Below are 24,131 nucleotides of genomic sequence, written 5' to 3' on the forward strand. Positions count from 1 at the left end.
TAGAGTTGTTTCCCATCTCCAAGATATTTCATTATATATAATACAGTGTTCCAAAAATTGAAAAGAAAATCTGAAACAATTCTTTTCCAAACATTTTGGGTATGGAATAATCAACCTGTACTTGACTATCGAATACTGTCATTTTTAAACTAATGAGTTTGAGGAGCCATTCAGTCTGGTACAACACTCAAGAGGCTGTAGTATAGTCTGGTATAAATGGTTAAGTTCCAGGCCAGTGTCTCAAAAAAAAAAATGCTGATTTGATCGACAATATGATGTTGTTAATTTTATGTGGATTTATTAATTTGTTTTCTTTTGAAACATTTCTTAATGCCTTTTATTTTTATATTGCGCTTGTCAGTTTTTTTTATTGATTTATAGGAATCTAATTCCTGACAGTTGCAAAATGAATAGATTGAACTAATGCATAAAAGTAATTAGTGCATAAGTATGAAATGGCAAAGCACCATTAATATGCACTTACTTTATTGTCAGTGCACCACTTACCAGAGCAAAATTAAAGGCTGCTTCCTATTTTCAGTTTCCTGTGTTTCTTTCTTTGCGTTTACTACATTAAAAAAATAATTGTAATCTAAGCATCTTGGGTGTGTTTTCAGCTTCAGCAGATCGGCCAGATTCTGAGTGCTCATATGGAATCTCTGTACTGGATCAATCAAAATACAGGTGGGAGTTTGTTTTGTACATCATATTGTAGGTATGAAAACGCACAGCACCCCTTGCACTCTAATACCAATGATGTTCTATCAGAGGATAAGATGCCTCATAGGACTCCCGCTACTACATTAGGATGCTTAGAACATAAAAAATAATAACAATAGTAGATTATAATATTTTAAAGGCAAAAACCTCATAAGCACACAATCATCCATTCTAAGTGAGGGTGATAAATGAAAAGACAAGGGGAAATTTTTGCAGAATTATGCCAACAAATAATTTTAGAAAGTGACAGAATTAGGAAACTATAATTACAAGTTTCCGTGGAATATGTTTAAGTAAATCTTAAATACCCTCCCTCATTTATAAAATCTTTCAACCAACAGTCATTTCTAGGCAGAAAAATATGGTAGCAGGAAACAAGCCAAATAAAGACTGCAAGTTAATGTGTTAACTCTCTAAAAAATAGTCTTATTGAGGCAAAGTTTACATACCATGAAACTCAGCATTTAGTTGTTCAAGTCAATGGAGAAATCATGATTTTTACATTTCTGTTATAGTAGCTGATTTAGGCAAGGGTCATCTATAAATGGTAAAAGCTGTAAAGTTTAAGATCATTGAGGAATACGATTAATGTACTCCTAAAATTTATCACTCCATGTATTAGTAATAATTACAAGAGAGAAAACAGGCTTTTATAAGAGCTATCTGACATACACCACTTTAAAAATTATTTTAGTATAATCAAATTGCATCCTGAATGCTATCCCCTCGCTTGTAGCTTATATCTTTTCATTCCGCTCTCCCTCCCTTCCTCCCTCCCTTCTTCCCTCCCTCCTTCCCTCTGTTCCTCCATCCCTCTCTCTTCTGCCCTCTTCCCCTCTCCTAGACCTCTGACAGAAGGGGATCTCCTCCCCAACCATATGGCCACAGCCTATCAGGTCTCATCTTGATAGCCTGCTTCCCCTTCCTCTGTGTGCTGCTGGGCCTCCCCACTAAGGGGAAGTAATCAAAGTGGGGGCATCAGAGTTCATGTCAGAGGCAGTCCCCACTCTCCCCATAACTGTGGAGAATGAGCTGTTCATTGGCTACATCTGAACAGGGGGGTCTAGGTTTACTGCACGCATTGTCCTTGGTTGGTACAACAGTTTTGAGCAGTTCCCCCCATGCCCTGCCCCCCCTCCGGCTCCCGCCTCTGGGTCCAGCTCCGCCAGTCTTGATGGTCTCCTTGCAGGACTGCTGAAACCTCTGAGTCCTTCTATGTCCCCAGTCTTCCATACCACTCTCACCTGGAGTCCAGCAGCAAGGTCCAGCACCTGTCCCAATCCCCTGCTGAGTGGAGACTCTCAGAGCACATGTATGTTAGGCTAATATCCACTTCAAAACTACTCTGAGATTCCATCTTGCACCTGTCAGATGGCTAAGATCAAAAACTCAAGTGACAGCACATGCTGGCAAGGATGTGGAGAAAAGGGAACACTCCTCCATTGCTGGTGGGTGTGCAAACTTGTACAACCACTTTGGAAACCAATCTGGCACTTCATCAGAAAATTGGGAATATACCCGAAAGAGGCTCCACCATACAACAAGGACATTTGCTCAACTATGTTCATAGCAGCCTTGTTTGTAATAGCCAGAACCTGGAAACAACCTAGATATCCCTCAACCAAAGAATGAATAAACTGTTGACCACTTATACAATGGAATGCTGCTCAGCTATTAAAACCAAGGAAATTTTGAAATTTGCAGGGAGATGTATGGAACTAGAAAAGATTATCCTGAGTGAGGTAACCCAGACCCAGAAAGACACATTTAGTATGTAAATACACCACTTTCACGATGTGATAAAACCAGACCTGACCAGTAATGGATAAGGTGATTAATATACCTCATGGCTTGACATGCATAAGTGTATGTTATCACTTATATATAGTATTATTGCCACAATTTTAGCCTGAAACTAATTACAAAATCATATATTCTGTGTGTACACATTCTGAAATATCATTTTTGTGACTATTCAAAAAGGTTGCTCATGAAAAGTAAAAAATGAAGGAAGTGATCATAGATTAAAAGAGACATGGTGATCATCTCTGTGTTATCATTGATTAAATACACTACCAGAACTAAAACAGATGTTATTTCAAATAATTAGAGATTTTGAACTGTATACAGACTAAATAGTAAGAAAGTATTCATTTTCCTGTGTGTAAGAAAATATTTTCCTAGAAAATTTAGAGGAACTTATAGCAAAACAGTGAACTAATATATAGATGAATGGCATACAGATATATTATTATTTTTATGGTTCTCTAAATTTTCCTACACTATAAAATAAAAAACAGGAAGCCAGAGGCAGCAGGACTGCTGTGAGTTCGAGGCCAGCCTGGTCTACAAAGTGAGTCCAGGACAGCCAGAGCTACACAGAGATAACCAGTCTCAGGGGGTGGTGGGGGCGCAAGGAGGAAGTAAAGAAAAAAAAACAAACAAACAGAAAAGAGCATGAAGAGGGGAAAGGAACACAAAGTGCTAGCCAGCCATGGAGCTTTTGGCTATTTTTAGCTTCTGGGAGAGGGAAGTCACTTTTCTCTTAAGAATGTAGCCCCCCCCAAAAAAAGAATGTAGCCCCCTGCAAAGTTGACTATGGTACAGTGGAACACCACCCATTCAAGAACAGTTAGATAGCACAAACTGATTTTGAGAGGAAAAGGGGGCACAAAGTTGTGTATGTAGTCAAAGGTCTGGGATGAATTGAGGAAGACAAGATGAATATAACCAAAACATATCGTATGAATTCTGAAAGGACTAGTAAAACATATATTAAAAATAAGGCAAGTAAAAAAATAGGGCAAGTCATTTTATGAACTTTTCCTAAATGTAAGAATATGATGCTATATCAGGAAAAAAGAATATGAAACTTTTAACCAGCCAACTACATTTTCAAGACATAGCCATAAAATAATAATCATTTTTTATTATTTAGCTTCCTGGATTCCCCATTTTTTAAATTAATAGACATCAACTAGAGTGAATTTCTTCAGTGTCCTCCTCTTTAGAAAATCTCTTTATCATTTGTTACCTGCTTCTTCCCTCTCTTAGAGGAAGAAATGCCCTGTCCCTTCCTAAACTATGTTTATAATCATTGAAGAGAAGTTACGTTCTGTACTGTTAGCACATGAGTTTGTTAAAAATAAGGAGAAGCATGCGGTAGTGGTTTGAATGAGAATGGTCCCCATAGCTTGAATCCTCAGACCCTAGTTGGTGGAACTGTTTGGGAAGGATTAAGAGGTGTAGTCTTGTTGGAGGAGGTGTGTCACTGGGGGTGGGATTTGGGGGTTTAAAAGCCCAAGTCATTCCCAGCTAGCTCTCTCTCTCACTCTCTCTGCCTGAAACCTGTGGATTGAAATATGTGTTATCAGCTACTGCTCCAGTGCCATGCCATGCCTGCTTGCCTGCTGCCGTGCTCTCCATCATAATAATCATATATTCTAATCCTTTGCAACCACCAGTACCATATTAAATTTGTTTTCTTTTATTTTGTTTTTCAAGACAGGGTTTCTCTGTGTAGCCCTGGCTGTCCTGGAACTCACTCTGTACACCAGCCTGGCCTCGAACCCACAGAGAACCCCCTGCCTCTGCCTCCCAAGTGCTGGATTTAAAGGCGTGCACCACCATGCATGGCTAAATGTGTTTTTTTTTATGCATTGCTTTGGTCATACTGTTTTGTCATGATGATAGAAAAGTAACACACACACACACACACACACACACACACACACACACACACACACGTTGAAGCCAATACTACCTCTTTTAGCATGCACTTACTCTCTTGAAGCTTTTATTTTTATTTTCAAAAACAAAAGATAAGAGAAGTGGGTAGCTTTCTTTGAATAGTGCCTAATACATGGTTGGCAGTAAGTAAATGATAGTGGGAAGAACTAGTTGCTGCTTGTCAAATTCTGCACTCTGTGTATGGGGGATGGAGATATGAAAGGTCATGGGGTTCAAAGGTGCCTATTAAGCTGGATCTAGACAAGTTGGTTCCAGGTAGGTTGTCATTAAATGCCACTTACATGGCGAAGTTGATAGAGTAACCAAGAAGTAAGACAGTGTTAATAACCCTACAGTGCCAAAGGATTATATTATCTGAAGTTTTCCTGCATGTGCCTTAGTTTTCTACAGTGAGCAGTAGTTTGGGGGTGGAGTTAAAGAGGTGCCACAAGGTAATTTATGTTATAAGGAAAAATTGCGGTGATTTTTCTCTTGGCAGGGATCCTCTTTGTCATAAATGAAGTCTCAAGGCTCCCAGCCAGTGTTTCCTTTATAAAATTAAAGTTGTTAGTGTTGCAAGGGATTTACTTTATATAAATGAAGAAATTGTGGCCCAGAAAGGTTTAATAACTTCTTTAGAACACACAGCTAAGACCAACCATAGAAGAACTGGGATCAAGCTCCAGATTACCTCATGTGCAAAACAGTATTTTTAATTCCGGAGTGCTTTTTCAAACAATGTAGGTATCATTAGATATAAAAACATTTTAATTTTCTACAGCAGTAGAGGACAGAGTTGTCAAAATACGATAATATTTTGGATGGGATATAAATTTTAGGTGTCTGGTAAAGCTCTCAGTCAAAATTGGTAGCAAGAGTAAGACAGTAGAGTGATGATTAGTGAGAATTCCTTTTCCACCAAAGATCCATTTGAGCTTAAAGAAGCAGAGAAATATCATAGAGCTGTGGTTACAACGCCTTCAGCAAACCTATCTCCAAAAATATGTATATTCCAATTCGTAACAGCAGAAAACTTACAGTTATGAAGTAGCAACGAAAATAATTTTATGCTGGGGGGGGGGTCACCACAACATGAGGAACTGTATTAAAGGGTCGCAGTATTCAGAAGGCTGAGAACCACTGTTTGAGAGGCTTGCATTTGAGATGGGGGCTTTGCTGAAGAATAGGAAAGCCTGTTAATTCCTGATAGCTTCTTTTTTCCCATTCATACCCAACAAGCCTTTCCTTTTCATATCAGGAAATGGGGTGATGAAGAAATGGAGCGTGGCAGGGTTTAATTATGCTGTCCAGGAGAGGATTTTTTTTTTGTTTTAGTTTGCTTTTTAATAGTTAATTGGATCATGTCTGCTGAAATGGTCTGTAGACTGAAAGTTTTAAGCTTAAATGAGTCCATTTGTTCACATGCAGAGAGCAGTTATAGAAAAATGAATGAGTGTTATTCTGGCAATACAAATATTATATTTTACTAAAGAGAAATCATTAACTCATATAAAATCAAATCTTTATTTTAAAAGGTTTCCGGGAAATGTTTTTGTGACTTAATATCTGTAATATTGGCACAAATTTTTTCCATCATAAAACACGGCAGCTGTTGCATGAAAAAGATCACATATTTAACTGAAAAATCATTTCTTTAAAAGTGATTTTGATGAATATTATTAACTGAGAAAAGCTAAAATAAAAAGACTATAAACTGTGTGATTCCAAATATATGATGTTCTATAAAAGGCAAAACAGTGGAGATAGTTAAAAAAAAAAAAAAAAGACCAGCAGTGGGTGTGGTGATGAATAGGCAGACACAGAGCAGTACAAATGTTCTTTGTGGTCCTGTAATGATGGATACCTAGTATTATACCTTTGCTAAAACCCATAGGAAGAGCAACACTGCAAGTGAACCTTAGTGTGAAAGCTAGACTTTGGGTGGTAATGGTAGTTTTATTCAGTGGCAACAAATGCAGCACTCTGGTGTGTTATGTTGGTAGCTGAGGATAGAGCATTGAGTAGATGAGAAATATCTTTCTGTGAATTTAAAGTCATTCTAAAGAGTCACTTGTATTTCAAAAGGAAAATAAATGAGATAAACAAATACAAATTAATTGGAAATCGAACATCGAAGTATGTTAAATATGTTAACACATTGCATTCAATGTCCAGTCCAATTTTTAACATCCACAAAAAAGAGGGCAAACAAGGCTACTTCTGTCCTCAACCCTCTATACAGTCCATAGGGATAGGACAGAAATAGAAAGGGATCAGAAGTCATCAAATTAAGGGGAGTTTGAACACATGCAGGATTTCAAATGTGATGCTTAGTCACTGTTATACCTTATGGACTTGTTTTCTCCTGAGTAATATAATTGAGAGTGGCTAGTAACCACAGGTCCAAATATGTGCTTCCTCTCTTGTCTTCCTTTTTATAAAAACTGTACAGCATGATTTCAAGGTTGACTTGAGGATAGTGTCGCAGTCACACATCTGTCTTCTGAGTTGGCAGTCACTGAAGCTGCGGCAGCTCTAGCTCTTCTGGGACCACTTATGACACAATTGGCAATTTGGTTTTTTTGCTTTAAGTATGTGGAGTTGCCTCTGGCAGAGCAACAAGGTGGGAAAAGGGGTCCATGTTTCCTGTTGCTTCATATGCCACCAAATCATCGCCCTGTCTATGAATCATCACCAAGTAGCCCAATAATAAGGGAGCAGCCTATGAAAAGAACTTCTGCTGGTCATTATAATCATGAAACTTCAGGATTATCATGGCATCTTACTTCTTTCATGAAGCATCCCAAAGCTATAAAGACTAAAGATACTTTATCTACAATCATTTCAGGGTCCTAAAGAGTGGAACTGAAGAATTTTTCTATAGTGTCTCACATTTATGTTGTTATTTAGGGCAGAAAGAGTTACTCGGAGTAACTAAAATGGCCTTAAGGGTTGTTATAGTATTTCCAAAATACATCCCTATGGCTATGAGTGCCTTACTTTCTATGCTAAATATTCTTAGTCCTCAGCTGTATTTAAATAACTCTTGCAGAAAATGCTTTTAGGGTCATTGTAGAGTAGCTGTTTTGCATAATGTATTATAATCATGCATCAGTTTTGCCCAATAGTAATAGTTACTGTTTGAGATGACAGTTTCAAATTAATTTTTGTGGTGTTAGATGTTTTTACAGAGGATTTGATTCAGGCAGTAAGTGGTTTTAAAAATATTTTTAACTAGGCATGGTGGCATACACCTTTAATCCCATCACTTGGGAGGCAGAAGTAGGCAGATCTCTGTGAGTTTAAGGCTTGCCTGATCTACAGAGAGAATTCCAAGACAGCCAGGGCTTCATAGTGATACCTTGTCTCAAATAAACTTAATAATTACATAATTAAAGCTAGACATGGTGTCGCAAACGCATAATCCCATTCCCTTGGGGAGTAAATGCGGAAGACTCAGGGATTCAAGTGAGTAGTTCAAGGCTAGCCTGTGTTATAATAACCTTGTGTCAAAATGAACAAACAGAAAAAGAACACTTATGTTTGGTAGTTATTTCAGCTCTTATGTGAAGAGCACCAAATGCTGAGGTGCCAAAAGATGCCTTTAGATTGCAATTGAGTCCCTCTTCCTCTTTCATCTTCTAGAATAGACACCGATTCAGATTCACTAGCCGAGGCTGTTCCTTTTTCCCTCTGCCTTTTCTTACATTCTCTGGGCAATCTTGATACATTGGTGTGCTGATATGGTCAGCTCTTATGTTCTGGATTGAACATTCCACTTCAGATACTTGAAGACTGAATGGCTTCTGCCAGCCCTGTGGCAGCAGCACAAAGCTAACTCAGTGGACTTTGCTCATGTACAGTGACTATTTTAAACTCAACAGAACACTTTAAAATCTTCCCATTGCGGTTAATTGAAGGGTGTTTTGTATCTTTCCACTGTTGAAATGATCCACTTGATCATCTCTGCTATTCTTTAAAGACAAAACAGATGTTGTCCCTTAATTCCAAAGAACATCTTGTACTTTAGATTAGGGGACTAACATTAGAATTAAGCAAATGTTCAGTTTCTGTTAAGAAATGCTGTATGCTGGTTAACACTCTCAGAGCTGACTTCCCAAAATTTCTTTTTCTATATGTAAATCCAGATTTGACATACCCTCAATACATCTGCAAAATTAGATTTCTCACTAATCCTACTTATGTACTTTTTGTGCCCAAGTGAATTTCCTCAAGCTGGAGAGCTCCTGCACATGAATTATATGCAGCATACTTTAAATCACTTCCAAATAGCAGAATTTATATTGTTTGTGAGAATTTTTTTATCCAAAGCAGTTTTGCTCCTGCTAGCAAATAAATAAATAAATAAATAAATAAATAAATAAATAAATAAATAAATAAGCTGGAACCTTATGGTAATGCTGTTTTGGGTGCCAGGCTCAATAGGCACCTCAAACATGAGATAACCTGGTGGCTTTTCTTCAGTTACCCTCTCCCCCGCTCCCCCCAATAGTATTCAGATAGGCAATCCTAACTGGAAGCATATCAGTGTTTGAAGGAACAACAAATACCATTAAGGTGCCAGCATAGTGCCTATTTTATTTTATTTTTGAGACTTGGTCTCGCTTTGTAACTCAGGCTGCCTTTGAGTTCATGGCGCTTATCCTGTCTCAGCTTTGTAAGTGCTGCGACTACAGGTGTGCCACCATACCAAGCTCAGTCCTTAGTTTCTCTCTTTTCACATTTTTGTTGTCTTTCTTTGTTTGGAGGGGCACTGCATATTCCACGGTAAGTATGTGAAATTCAGAGGACAACTTGTGGGAGGAAATCAGCTCTTTTCTTTCCACCATATGGACTCTGGGAATCTAAATTATGTCATCAGTCTTGGTGGCAAGTTCCTTTATCTGCCAAGCAATCTTGCTGGCCCAGCATTTAGTTTATTTTAATTACCATATATCCATTACACATATTAATAAAATTTGGTGTGAAATTTCAATATATGTATGCATTATATAACTGTTCAAAAATTCACAGCATTTGACAAGTAGGTGCATTAATAGAAAAAGTACTGTTAGATAGGAATCAACTATACAGGCCTAGTTAAATTCTCATTAGCTTGGGCCTCTGAGAAGTTATTTAAACCTTCCTACATTTTTATTTGCCATCTCAGAATATTGTAAGAGCCAACGTAGAGTCCACAGGCATTGAAAACACACATGAGAGATGATGACTCAGTGGGTAAGAGTACTTGCTGCACAGTCATGAGGACCTGAGTTCAAATTCCCAGCGCTGATATTTTTTTAAAGCTGGTTTCTGCCTGTAAACACAGTCCTGGAGATGGGAGGGGCGGAGAAAGATCATAGGGGCTTGTTAGCTGCTAGCTGGCTCCTCATAAGGCAAAAAAAAAAAAAAAAAAAAAATCCTGTCTCAACAGAATAAGGCAAAGAATGATATACGTGTGCACATACACCACACATTCAAACACTCTACACCCCATTGTGTATATACACACCATACACATACAAAAAATCCACAGTGCTATGTGATTAGATATTTTAATATTAGATGCTAGCTAGATGTCAAAGAAAGAGCACCTATGTGGCACGGCCCTGCATTACTCTGGAGCTGGCATAACTGCCCATGTTATCTCTGCCTTCAACAGGTACAAAGGGGGCAGGTAAGGTGTGGTAAAGAAATGACAACAGCATGAGTAAAAGGGCTCAGCAGGGCTTTTGTTGTTGTTTTAGTTTTCTGGGACAGAGTAGTTGAAGTGAGACTTCTATAATGAGTAATAATTTGATAATTTTGATAACCAAGTGAAGACCACATAGAGATGTAAAAAATAACAACTTGGGGTATATAATCTAACTACAATAATTCAGTGACACCTTTCCCCCCCCCTTTTTTTTTTATCAATTGTCTGTGAAGAGAAGTGCTATCGCTAGCGTAGTGTCTTATCACTATATCAACATAGAGACCAGATGAAATTCTTGTGGTAGAGGTGAGAGCTTTGTACTTCTTACCTTTTCTATCCAGAAGTACATACCACCAAGAACCTAAGTATATTCAGATGTTGCTTGAATTTTAATAAACCGAATGTCTTAACAGTAGCTATGACGAGTCAGAGGATAAACTCATATTCTCTTTCCCCCATCCCCTCCCTCCTTCTACTTCCCTTCGCCTCCTTTTCTTTTCACTCTCCTTTTCCGAACTACAAGAAAACATTAATTATATTAAACTCCAAAAATTTCCAAGTTATTGTCAAAAGCAACCTAACCTAATATATCGGATATATTCTGCAGTAGCTAAAACCTTAACATGCGGTATACCTATGGAGGATAAAGTAGGAGGGCCACAAGTTTGAGGCCAGCCTGAACTTTATAGTGAGTTCCTCAGGCCAGCTTCAACTACAGAGAAAACCCTGTTTCAATGGCAGTAACAAAATACTTTATTTATATGTGTTGGCCTTTTTGTTATTGAAATTGTTTTGACGTCAATTCAGATTCACACAAACGTTGTAAGAAATAATATAGAAACCCTACTTATTATTACTTTATTTTTCTCATTTCTAATATAATACCACCACCATCAGGATGCTGATGTTGACCCAGCATGTGACAAATTTGTCCAGTTTTAATTGGATACATGTTAACTATATGCAGCTGTATTACATGTGTGTAGGATTTTACATGTATCACAATTGGAAAAGTCCTCAGCAGTTCCATGCTGAATGGATTCTTCGTGTTTCATTTTTATCATCATGCCCGTTTTCCTTCCATATGATCCCCTGCCTTACCAATAAGTTCTAAACTCTTGGGAACTACTAATCTAGTCTGTATTGCCGAAATGTATTGTGATTTATTATATAAAGAGCATTGTACCACATGTGACCTTTGAAGAATGGCTTTTTCCCCATTCTGCAAAATCCTCTAAAGACCCAGTTGACTTGCTGAATATGTCAATAGTTTGACTCGCCTGTTCTTAAGTAGTTTTCCAGTTTAGGTGTGCCACAGCTTATTTAACTGGTTATTAATCTATCTAGGATATTTGGAGATAAAAATGAGGCATTCATGGACAGATTCTTAAATGGATATTAATTTTCATTTCTCTAGGATAAAGGTCTTAGACTGTAATTGTTGGAGCCTATGGTAGTTGCATGTTTACTTGTTTTGAGACAGGGTCTCATGTAACCCAGTCTGGCTCACTGTGTGGCTGGTTTTGAATTTCTGATCCTCTTGCTTCCGTCTCCCAAGCACTGGGTGATCTCTAGGAAGCCCAGCCACCTGTTAAGAAAGGGCCACAGTTTTCTATAGTGGTGTTGTACCATTTTACATCAGCACCAGCAATGGATGAGTGACATGATGTGGCTGTGCCCTCACCACTGTTTGGTTAATTATAAGTCTCTTTTCACTTCAACCTTGTCATGGTTGAGTAATGATATTACTGAAGTTCCAGTTTGTGTCTCCTACATGTCTCATGATATTGAACATCTTTTATCTGGTTTGCTGCAGTGAAATGCCTTCCATGCTTCTTTCTTGTTTTCTAATTGTTTTTTACTCTGGAGTTTTAAGAATTTTTCATGTATTTTAGATATAAGTTCTTTATTGGGCATGTAGCTTGAAGATACTTTCCCCAGTCTATAATCTTATCTATTTCTGTCCTCTATGGGGGTTCTTCACAGAACAAAAGTATGATTTTGGTGATAGGCAATTTGTCAGCATTTGTTTGGTTTTGCTTTTATTATCTGTATCTCAAAGATCTTTCTCTCTCATTTTTTTCCTTAAGTTTTATCATCTTACATTTTATGCTTTAAGGTTGTGATCCATTTTGTTTTAGATCAAGGGCTTTTTGTTTGTTGTTTTTGCCTGCACTCATTCAGTTGATCCAACATTATTGGGAAAACTATCCTTGGACAAATGAGTTTTTTTCTTTCCTTATTATGTTTGTCTATATTGTGTATGTGTGTTTACACGTGCACAGATGACACAACACACATGTCAAAGTCAGAAGACAACTTGCAGGAGTCAGTTCTTTCTACCATGTAGGGTTTAGGTATTAAACATGGGTCCTCACATTCTATTGGGACGCTAGATGAGAGAAGCATGGGAGAATGGCAAAGTAGAAGGATCCAGAGGGTCCTAGAAACCTACAAGTAGAACATTATGATAGGCAGATTTGGGCCCAGGGGTCCTGCTCAAACTAAGGCACCAGCCAAGGACAATATAGGCCATAAAACTTTAAACCCCTACCCAGATCTAGCCAATGGTCAGAACATTCTCCACAGTTGGGTGGAGAGTGGGGTATGACTTTCTCACATACTCTGGTGCCCCATATTTGACCATGTCCCCTGGAGGGGGAGGCCTGGTGGCACTCAGAGGAAGGATAGCAGGCTACCAAGAAGAGACTTGATACTCTATGAACATATACAGGGGGAGGTAATCCCCCTCAGGAACAGTCATAGGGGAGGGGAATAAGGGGAAAATGAGAGGGAGGGAAGAATGGGAGGATACAAGTGATGGGATAGCCATTGAAATGTAACAAGAATAAATTAATAAAAAAGGAAAAAAAATAAATAAACATGGGTCCTCAGATTTGGTGACAAGCACTCTTATTTGTTGAGTTATCTAGTAGTCTAAATTTCTTTCTTTATAAAAAAGAGGCTCTGACACCAAAGCCCAAGTTGATCTCCAACTCAAAGCAATCCTCCTGCCTTAGCCTCCTTAAACTTGGGATTGCAGACATGAACCACCAAATTTGGCACTTCAATTTATTTTCCTGCCTTATCAAAAATCACCTTGGTGTATGCTTGAATTTTTTTCCTGAGGTCTTTATTTTGTGGATCTTTGTTTGTATCTTTCCCTTTAAATATCACACATCCTTAATATCATTTATTTATTGCTTTCATTTTTGTACATTTCTGATCATATATGCAAAGCTTTCAATCTTTCATCTTAATATAGTAATCTTAGCTGTAGGTTTTGGTGGATACTTTTTATCAAGCTCATGTGATTCTCATCGATTCCTAACTAGCTGATTTTTTTTTTTTTTTTTGCCCATTTGTTTGTTTGTTTTCCAAGACAGGGTTTCTCTGTGTAGCTTTGGCTGTCCTGGGCTCGCTTTGTAGACCAGGCTGGCCTTGAACTCACAGCGATCTGCCTGCCTGCCTCTGCCTCTCTGAGCGCTGGGATTAAAGGGCTGATTTTTTTTTTAATTATAAGTAGATACTAGATTTTATCAAATGCTTTTTTCTGTATAAATTGTTACATTTTTTTAACTTTGTTTACACAATGGACTCATTGATATTTTTCAAATGCAGATTCAGCCATGCATGTGTGGAATAAAAATCTACTTTCATTTGGATCTATTTTGCTAATACTCTGCTTCTAAACTCTGTTTTGCTAATACTTTGAGGGTTCTGCAGCTGTGCTAGTCTGTAGTTTTCTCTTTTGATTTTGTACTGTCTTTGTCTTGTTTTGGTTGTTAGCACTATCTTCTACTTCATAGGATTTGTGGGGAAATGGTATTAATTCTTTGAATGTTTGACAGATCATCAGTGAAATTTTTGGTCCTGGTTATTTTTATAGGAAGAAATTTTCATTTGTTTCTAAAAACCATTCTAATTGTGTATTTCACCTTGGTTAAAATGTAAAAGCTTGTTGTTTTTCAGTGAATTGGTACATTGCTGTGAAGTTGTAAGTAGAAAGTAGTTTTATAGTCTTATAGTGGTGTATCCTGTTTCTTTCATACTGCTGGTGATTTATGTTTTCTGTGCTTAAATTTCTCCCTCTTGCTTGAAGTTTATTAATTTTATTGACTTTTTTTTCTCAAAGAATTAGCTTTTTAGCTCATTGATTTTCCCTCTATGGTGATACTATTTGCAGTTCTGTTACTATCTGCTTTTGTCTTTATCATTTCCTCTCCTTGTTGGCTTTGTATTAATTTTGTCCTTTTTCTGTTTTCTAAGGTAGGCACTTAGAATATTAATTTGAGACCTCTCCTTGTTTTTAATGGTATTCTTTTAAAAAGGGATTTCTCTTAGCCAGCAGTATGCTTGACCCCAGTTGTCATCTCCAGCCATAACTTTCATGAATGACTGTTTTATTTCCATTGTCAAAACTCTGCATAAACAAACATTTGCAAATAGATATGCCAAAGGCACCTCAAATTAAATTAAGTTTGTTGAAAACTATCTTTTAGCCTTCCTATGTTAAGTCTCTCTACCAACTTACAATAAACATGTATCATAAATTTCACTTTGATCATTATTACTTTAATTACGATCATTCAGGTGTTGTTCACAGCCTAGCACACTATATTTTCTTTTTTTAATATTTAATTTATGTGTGCTGGTGTGAGGGTGTCATATCTTGGGGTCTGGGAATTGAACCCGGGTCCTTTGGAAGAGCAGGCAGTGCTCTTAACCACCAAGCCATCACTCCAGCCCCTATATTTTCTTTTTTACAAGTTTTTGTTTACTTTTGATTTTTGTTTGTATCTTTTTGCTTAGTTTTCTGTATACTTATCAGTAAGCCTGTACCCAAATCCCTGCTTTTGATTTAAATTATCTGGTTCAACTTCCAAGAGTTGTCTCTTCCATAGCTGTGTAATCTCTACTGTACTGATGGTTTTCTGGGCTGTTGATTTGGCCTGTGATGGTGGTGGTAGTAGTGCCAGGATTGAGCCTAGAGCATATGCTTGCTAAGCAAATGCTCTACCGCTGAGCTATACCTTCAGCCCTTCTCTATTGGACCTTCTGAAATTGTTGCTGGCTTGCAGTGCTCCTGAGGCAAGCCCCCCATTCTACACTGTTATCGTACTGACACATTTCTTTAATGCCTCTTATTAACAGACCTTGATTTGTCTCCTTCTTTCTAATAGAGCACATATTCCAGCAGCTTCCAGAAAGAGTGTATGGCATGTAAATATTTTGATATTGTTCATCTCTGGAAAAGATAGGTATTCCACCATCTCACTTGACTGGTTGTGCAGAAGCAGTTCCGTTGTCTTCTAACTCTGAGGGCCATTCTGATGCTGAACCTTTTTTGAACGTCTTCATTTTGGTTTTTTCCCCCCCTTCTATTGAAAATTTTAAGCTCTTTTGCAGAATACTTACATTTCAGATGGTATGCTTTGATGTGAATCTGTTTCATTTACTGAGTATAATATTAGTGAGTCAAGCAATTCATTTCTTTCTGTTTGAGGCTGTTCTTAAATGAGCTTTCTGCTAATTTCTTTGCTTACGTTATTTCTGATCCACTTTCCGGAAACATACTTAATCTAATGTTTGACTCCCTGAACTGATGTCTGTTTCTATTCTTTCCTAGTGTCTCTTTATTTTGGTTAAGTTTTCTGGATGTGCTTTTTATTCCAAACGTTTTGTTGATCTTTCCTTGCTGCCATAACTTTTATATTGCAAGAGCTTGCTGTCATGACAGCCATGTGTGTTGTGTCTGCTTCTAGTAGCATTCATTCATGATTCTTAGACCTAATATCGTCCCTGAGGGCATAAATTTCTTCAAATAATATTTTGTTCTTCCTAATTTGTTGCTTTCAGCTTTCCATTTCATTTCAATCTCTCTCAAATTAAGTTTCCCTCAAATATTCTTACATGTGAGAAAGATACATGAAACAATTTGTAGCTGGGTTGGTTAACTTACTGTGGGATAATCTGATTAGATTCCTCCCTTCCCCCTTCACTGAAGGACTGCTATCCACTAGCTTTAGAATTCCTGTCTAGCAGGTCAACGTTTCTGGAGAAGAATCTGCAGTTCTTGGCTGTAGATTAGTAAGGCCAGTGCTAAGCCAGTGCTCTTAGAGCTGTAGGGAAGGAAGTAGACCTCCGAGCTCCTTTGTGGGTATACACTTAGGTTCTCAGAGACTTCTGTGTAATCCTTGATTTTAGGACATCATGCCTGTCCTTGTCTTGGTCTGGTATCTGTGATCTAGAGCTTAGCTTGTTCATAGTCTTTAAAGGAGACTCTTGTGCAGAACTTGACTAGGGAGCATCACCCAGAGCTGAGATAGGGAGGAGAGGAAGGGTGAGCCTCTGACGCACACATCCCGTTCTCAGCTCCCCTTTGAACGCCATTTGGAATTATCTCGTACTATTAATGTCATAGTTCTATGGCAAAACTCACTACAATTTCAAAAGTGTTTTTGCTCCTTTGTATCCTTAATGTTTTAGTGCTTGCCTCTTTTACGCCCTTTAAAAAAGTCTTTAGTCATATTTTATGGGTGTATAGGTTTAGACTGTAGAAACCTGAATGCTCTTCTTCCCCTATCTCTTCTCACTCTGCTTTAGTTTGTTTCCACACTACTCTCCGAATGATACTCATGAAATCATTGTGCTTTTATTAAAGCCCCCCCGCTTCCTGATTTTCCAGTAATAAATTTTTGGTTTTGGGCATGGTATACCAAGTTCACTTTCTAACTTCTTCATCAAATTTATGCATTAATGTTTCTTTATTTCCAAAATGTAGCTGTGACCTTAGCGTTTAGTAGACACATGTGGCCAGCACAGTATATACTCAACTTCTTGTTGTTATTGCTATTGCTGTGGAAGCTATGGCTCTGTATGTGTGCCTGTGCCGGTGCACGGGCGTTTGTGTGTGTGTGTGTGTGTGTGTGTGTGTGTGTGTGTGTGTGTGTGTGTAGGTCAGAGGTCAGCCTCAGTGTCATTCCTGAGGAGCCAGTCTACTTTGTCTTTTGTTTTTTTTTTGTTTTTGTTTTTGTTTTTTTTTTATTTTATTAATTTATTCTTGTTACATCTCAATGGTTATCCCCTCCCTTGTATCCTCCCGTTCTTCCCTCCCTCCCATTTTCCCCTTACTCCCCTCCCCTATGACTGTTCCTGAGGGGGATTACCTCCCCCTCTATATGTTCATAGGGTATCAAGTCTCCTCTTGGTAACCTGCTGTCCTTCCTCTGAGTGCCATCAGGTCTCCCCCTCCAAGGTTCCGTCCTTTGGCTAGATCTGGGTAGGGGTTTAAGGTTTACCGCCTGTATTGTCCTTGGCTGGTGCCTTAGTTTGAGCGGGACCCCTCTGCCCAAATCTGCCTATCATAATGTTCTACTTGTAGGCTTCTAGGACCCTCTGGGTCCTTCTACTTTGCCTTTCTCCCATGATTCTCTCATCTAGAATCCCACTAGAATGTCCTCTCCTCTGTCTCAGTTTCCTGGTAAGTGAAGGCTTTCGTGGGACATGCCCCTTGGGCTAATATGCAGATATAAGTGAGTATATACCAGATCTAGCCAAAGGACGGAGCACTCTCCACAGTAGAGTGGAGAGTGGGATATTACTTTCTCACATACTCTGGTGCCTCACCTTTGACTACTTTGTCTTTTGAAACAGGATCTTTCACTAAGACCTTGGGCTCATAGTCTAGGCTGGCTGACCAACAGGCCCACAGAATCCATCTCTCTTCACTTCTGCAGCACCCTTTGCGAGGATGTTGGGACTTGAACTCAATCCCCCATGCTTACACAGCAAGCATTCATCCAACCGAGCTGCCCTCCCAATCCCTCAGCTTTTACAAAGCTGGTAGCTGACAAACTTGTAAACATGGATATTTTTCCATGCTATTAGTGACTGCTAAAATTTGGATATGCCATGGTGTTTATTTTTATTTCTTCTGTTTTTGATATTATAGTATAATTACATCATTCCCCACTTTTTTCCTTCCTCCCAAATCTCCCATATACCCTTCCTTTCTCTCTTTCAAATTCATGACCTCTTAAATTAATTGTTCTTACATGTATATATGCACATACATACAAAGAGTTTTTACACCCCATAATTAAGTCTTAAAAGTTCTCAACATTTTTCTTATTTTAAATTGTGCTGCAGTAAATGTACCTATCAATAATTTAGAATTTTATTTTAAGGTTATATGTGTGAGTGTTTTGTCTGTGTGTATGTCTGTGCACCATAAGCATTCAGTGCCAAAAGAGGTCAGAAACTCCAGAACTGGAGTTTCGTATGGTTGTGAGCCACCCTGTGGGTGCTGGAAACTAAACAGGGATGTTTAGCAACTGCTCTTAGCCACTGGGCCATCTCTCCAGCTCCTCGGTTGGTGATTTTAATACAAACTATGATTTGAGGATATGAATGTAGTTTTTACAAGTTAAAATGCTACGTCAGAAGCAGTGTTGTTTTAAAAGCTTCCGGTGTGCTCTTGCAGATAAGGGCAACTAGTTTGCATTTCTATCAGCAGCGCATTAGACGACCCGCTTTCTGCACTCCTTCTACTATTATCTTTGTAACTACCAGCAAAAATACTGCCATCATTTCTTGACAAAATTTATAGGCAAAAATATTTCTCCGGTCTAAGTTGTATCTTTCTGGTTACTTGTGATGAGTATTTTTAAATATTTGTGAGTCATTTGCACGCCACCCTATTTGTACTTCTGACCATTTGCCTGTACATTTTTTTCCTCCACTGCCCCAATTATCTTTCTCTAACAATGCTTTCAAGAGTACGGTTTCTTCTTCAACAGTGAATTTAATAATAATAGCCAATATTTATGTGTAACTAATACATCTTCAAAATATCAATTACATAAAAAACTGTCTGACTTTAAAGACAGAATCTGTTCTTTTTATAACCTTCTAGGAAAGTCTCAACATCATTGTCTAAAATATTTGCAATCCAGCCAAAGTTGCAAGAAAACATATCCCCAAGTCAATCAGGAGGTGGGCTGGAAGCAGTTTTACCAAAATGTTTTGATGGGGAAATGCCCCATTTCTGTTGTTGTTATTTTGGGAGTGGAGGAGGTGGGGGGGGGGAGTCATCAACTTAACGGTAGCAAACTAGTAGTTGGGAAGAGGAACCTTATTTGAGAAAATGCCTTCATCAGATTTCCTGTAGGCAAGTCTATAGGATGTTTTCTTGAGTTATTATTAATGTGGCAGTACCCAGCCTACTGTGGGAGATGCTATGCATGGGCAGGTGATCCTAGAATGTTAAAGAAAGCAAACTTTCGTGTGTGTGTGTGTGTGTGTGTGTGTGTGTGTGTGTGTGTGTGTGTGTGTATAAAACCTATTGAGTTGATTTAGAGTTGCTCCTATATGCATGTGTTCAATGCTGGCCACTTAGGATTGGATTAACTATCAAACAAGCTCATCCCTACAGAAAACTAAACTCTCCCTCTCTCACCAGCCTTTGGCTGCCTATAGATCTTTATCTAGTGGTGTGGTCTTGGGACATCTTCCCAGTCCACATTAGCATGTCAAGGCCTGTAATCATTATGCATCATTATGTGTTGTTGAGATTTCATGCCTAAATGCATAGTCTTTGCTATTGACCATTTAGATAGATCTGTACAAACATTAAGCATTCCAATATTTGAACATTTTCCTTGCTCCCAAAATTCCTATTGGCCCACTTGTAGTTATTGTCCATTCCTACCCCAATTAAGTCTCAGGCAACCTTGACTCTACTTCTTGTCTTTGTAGACAGCTCACCTTTTGTTAACGGGCAATAGAATTTTTATTTTCAATATATTTTTAATAATGCAAAAACGTGCATGGTATATTTTCTTTCAAGTGACTACTACTGAAATTTTACTTCTACTGTGATGTATTAACTTAATATATTGACAGAAATCAATCGATGATGCTGGTCTCGGGGCCAGAATTCTGGGCAGTACCTACCATGTGCACTGTTTAATGAATGAAGGGCCTAAAACATTTAAAGTGAGTTAATACAGAGATAGTCCTGGGAATTCAATTAGAAGACATGGCAAAATGTTCATTGTAAGCCTCTCTTAATAATGCTGACTTGTGTTCCCTGATATTTTATTGATTTTTACAATTGTTATAAATTATTCCTTTGTACTTAGTATGTATCAATCAGCAAATTAGTACATTGTGCTTCGGCTGACATCTGTAGTCTGAAGTTAATGGTTCGTTGTAGTGCTCATTTATACTTCCATCACATTAAAACAGTTATTTCAGGGGGAATCTGCACCCTGCAGTTTGTTGTCACAACAAAAAGAGATTTGTTTTGTCAAGATCATTATTCACTGTTGTTCTGTCCCTCCAGCAGATAGCCATGATTTAAATTGCCCATTCTTAGAGTGTGATCTTGCAGAATGTACTCACTTCATATAACAAGATGAGGCACTATGCTTTTTAAAAACTGAGTTAACAAAAAGACTGTTCTGAGCCAGCCTGTGGTGGCGCAGGCTGGTAATCCCAGTATTCAGGAGTCAGAAGCAGGTGGATCTCTATGAGTTCAAGGCCAGCCTGGTTTAAATATTGAGTCCAGGACAGTGAAGGCTACACAGAGAAACCATGACTATGAGCGGGGGGGGGGGGGGGGGGTAGGGATGTGTGTGTGTGTGTGTGTGTGTGTGTGTGTGTGTGTGTGTGTGTGAGAGAGAGAGAGAGAGAGAGAGAGAGAGAGAGAGACAGAGAGAGAGAGACAGAGAGAGAGAGACAGAGAGAGAGAGAGTGTATTCTGGTTGGCTGGAATAAAGTATATCAATTACATTTTAGTTTTTATTTTGCAAAGCTTTTCTTTCCTTTAGTGTACCAACCACTATTTATCCCTTACTAAACATTAATGACCAGTTCTATTTGTGCATTTTTGTGGAAAATCTCTGATTAACATGCTTCCTTCAATAGTTTATTTTTCATGGCAGAAAAGTTCTATTTGATATGGTAACTATTAATGGCATTTTTCAGTATACTGCCCCTGAGCAAATTTAAGAACCACCAATATACATAAATCACTGGAAAACAAAAGAAATGTAAATATTGCCAAAGACTTGTGTCTTATAGATAGCTCAGACCTACCAAAATGTATACATCCAATTTATTGATAACCCTGAATTGTACTTTGGGGCATTAATGAGTAAAAACAAGTGGTTAAAACTCCCTCCAACAAAGCACAAATTTAAGGTAGATGGTTATTGCCCCAAAGTTAAAGAGAACAAATAAAGATTATACTTGCCCCCTGTTTTCACAGTTTTCAGATGAGTTTTCTCTCTCACATTTTCTATTACAATTTTTATTTTAAATTATATTTAAATTCAATTTAATATTTCAAAGTACAGTTTCAAATTACAGATTTAAGGTTTTATAGGTCACCGTTGAAGGGAGGGTGTGTGGCCATGTTCCTGGCATGTGACGCTGACTGAGGATCCTATGCTTTTCCCCCTGCAGGCATAATGCAGATGAAGGTAGAGGAGGTCACTAAGGCTTTTGAGGAATTCCGCAGCAAGGAGCGGGAGTATAATCTGAAGCTTACCCTTGAATAACATCGCTGCGACCTGCTCCTTGTGGATTCTTCATTTACTCTGAATTTTGATGCTATTAAATAGAGTAGTGTTTACATCTACATTTGATTGCAATAATTTGTGCATGGGTTCGATCATTTTTTTTCCATTTAAATAATGTGAAGAGAAGTATGCGATTGTCTTTCTTTCAGAATGAAATAAAATCAGGACTGAGGGCATAGCTGAGTTGTAGAGGGCTTACCCAGAATTAAGTAAAAGGTACATTAGCCGCCTTGCCCAGGCTCTTGCCTATTAGGTATTGATTTTTGTGTTTATAATCTATATCTTAATCACCAACTTCCTACTGCAGCTTAATTGTGGGAAGATGTTTGCCAAAATGCACCCAGTCTTTGCTGGGCGTTTGTGGCCATTCACCTAAAGTGCTGGATACCTCAAAGTATCAAGTGAAAATTTCAGTCTACTCTGATATATAAATTTTAAGATACAGTTTTTATCTGATAATAACAATATGGGCAATGAAAGGAAGTGTCTCATGAGTTACAGCAAGTTTCTTTCAGGAACTCAGAGAAGGTAATACGCTTTTATGGATTAAGGATTTAATTAGGGCTTTTATTTTTCTTATGGTACTAGAGATCAAACGTGTGCCACACTGGATTATATACCCAGCAGTGAATTATGTTACATATAGGGCAAGGGTTCAGTGATTCGCTCACTTCTGACAATATATAGATACCTCAGTGTTTTCATTTTTGTTTTCGTTTTTAATGAAGATTTCACTATATAGCCTAGGCTGGCTTGGAACTTAAAATCTTCCTGCCTCAGTTTTCCAGGTGCCACCACACCTGGGTAGCCTGGTGGTTTTTATCATTCATTTTGTTTTAGCATAGGATTTACGCCTGTTTTGTGTAACCTTTTTAATGTTTTTCAGCAAAACCAGCCTCCTTCTTAGCTTTAAACCATCTGTATCTCTTCTGCTTCATTTAAGTCGCTAATAATGTGATATCCTAAAAATAAAAAATAAAAATAAACTGATTAAAAGATTTTAAGTGACTGAACTGAACTTTGTTGTCCAGACCACACATGACCACATGGAAGGGTTCATGTTACAGGAAAAAAAAATTGTTTTTTAAATGATGACTGGTAATGGTAAGTTTTATGAATAGAATAAATACTAGAACTTAATGGTCTCACTTCCTATTCCAACGTTTCCACGAAATACCTAGTTATTGCGGTAAGTTTTTGCTACCACTCAAAATTATAAAACAAGAACTGGACCTGGTAGCAGAGGCCTATAATTCCAGCCGCCTAGAAGGCTGAGACAGAGGGATCACAGATTCAAGCAAGGCCAGTCTGAGTTATAGGCTGACTTCAACTAAATAAGAATAAAACAATGCCTGGGCCTGCAGTTCTGTCATAGAGTGCTGTCCTGGCACACACAGCTTCAGTCTTTAATACTGAATGGCGGGGGGTGGTGGTGGTGGTGGTGGGGGTTATGAGAGCAAATAATGCAGACTACTAAATCTTGTAAACATTTAAAGGCAAGCACAGCTTTTGAGTAGAATCTTGAGTAATCTCTAAATTTTTTGTGTTCAGTGTTACCAATATGTCCCAGACAAGGACAAAAGCCATCATTGTCCCCCACCACCACCGATAAAACTCTTGTATAATAGCCCACCTATAAGTGAGGTTCCATACTCAGCAGAGAGAATATAATGCTTTGCATGAATTCTGATTTTAAACTTCTATTCTTCTAATTAGCTGGAGATAAAAAAAAAAAATCACCGTGGCAGCAGCATTTTCTCTACAAAAAGGAAAAATTGGTTCATCAGGGCAACCATTTTGTGAGAATAAAATTTTTGTTTGTTTTCCAGAACAGAGTTTCTCTGTGTAGCCTTGGCTATCTTGGACTCGCTATGTAGACCAGGATGCCCTCGAACTGACAGAGATCTGCCTGCCTCTGCCTCCCTGAGTGCTGGGATTAAAGGCGTGTGCCACCTTGCTTGGTGAGAATAAACTTTTTTTTTTTAAAGATGGAGGCACAGGCTTCTTTTTTAAAATATTTATTTATTTATTTATTTATTTATTTATTTATTATGCATACAATGCTCTGCCTCCATGTACACTTGCAGGCCAGAAGAGGGCATCAGATCACATTACAGATGGTTGTGAGCCACCGTGTGGTTGCTGGGAATTGAACTCAGGACCTCTGGAAGAGCAGGCAGTACTCTTAACCTCTGAGCCATCTCCCCAGCCCGAGAATAAACTTTTTTTAAGTCTCCAAAGTTCTGTGGCTTATTGCTTTTTAAATACTGGCAGAGGGCTTTATTGCAAATTGTCTCTATAGAAAGGAAGCTAAAGTCTTTTTACACTGGTTTTTTTTTTTTCACTATCTTTACTGGAATTTGTAGTATTTTTGACTCCCAGTACATAAAAGATCCTGG

The 24,131-nt window shown here is 38.2% G+C and overlaps 1 protein-coding gene across 2 annotated transcripts in view; it reads left to right on the forward strand.

Moving 5' to 3' along the window:
• The window catches only part of NUP62CL (nucleoporin 62 C-terminal like), a 61,236-nt gene extending 38,508 nt beyond the window's left edge, over positions 1 to 22,728 (forward strand). For both annotated transcript variants that reach the window (XM_084789243.1, XM_084789242.1), the window contains 2 exons: positions 618 to 684; positions 21,617 to 22,728. In XM_084789243.1, coding sequence (XP_084645369.1) covers positions 618 to 684; positions 21,617 to 21,711 — 162 coding nt within the window. In that variant the 3' untranslated portion in view covers positions 21,712 to 22,728. The remainder of the gene's footprint in view (positions 1 to 617; positions 685 to 21,616) is intronic.
• Positions 22,729 to 24,131: the final 1,403 nt, after the last annotated feature.

Source organism: Acomys minous (genome assembly GCF_964271855.1).
Source record: "Acomys minous genome assembly, chromosome: 7".
NCBI classification, from domain to species: Eukaryota; Metazoa; Chordata; class Mammalia; order Rodentia; family Muridae; genus Acomys; species Acomys minous.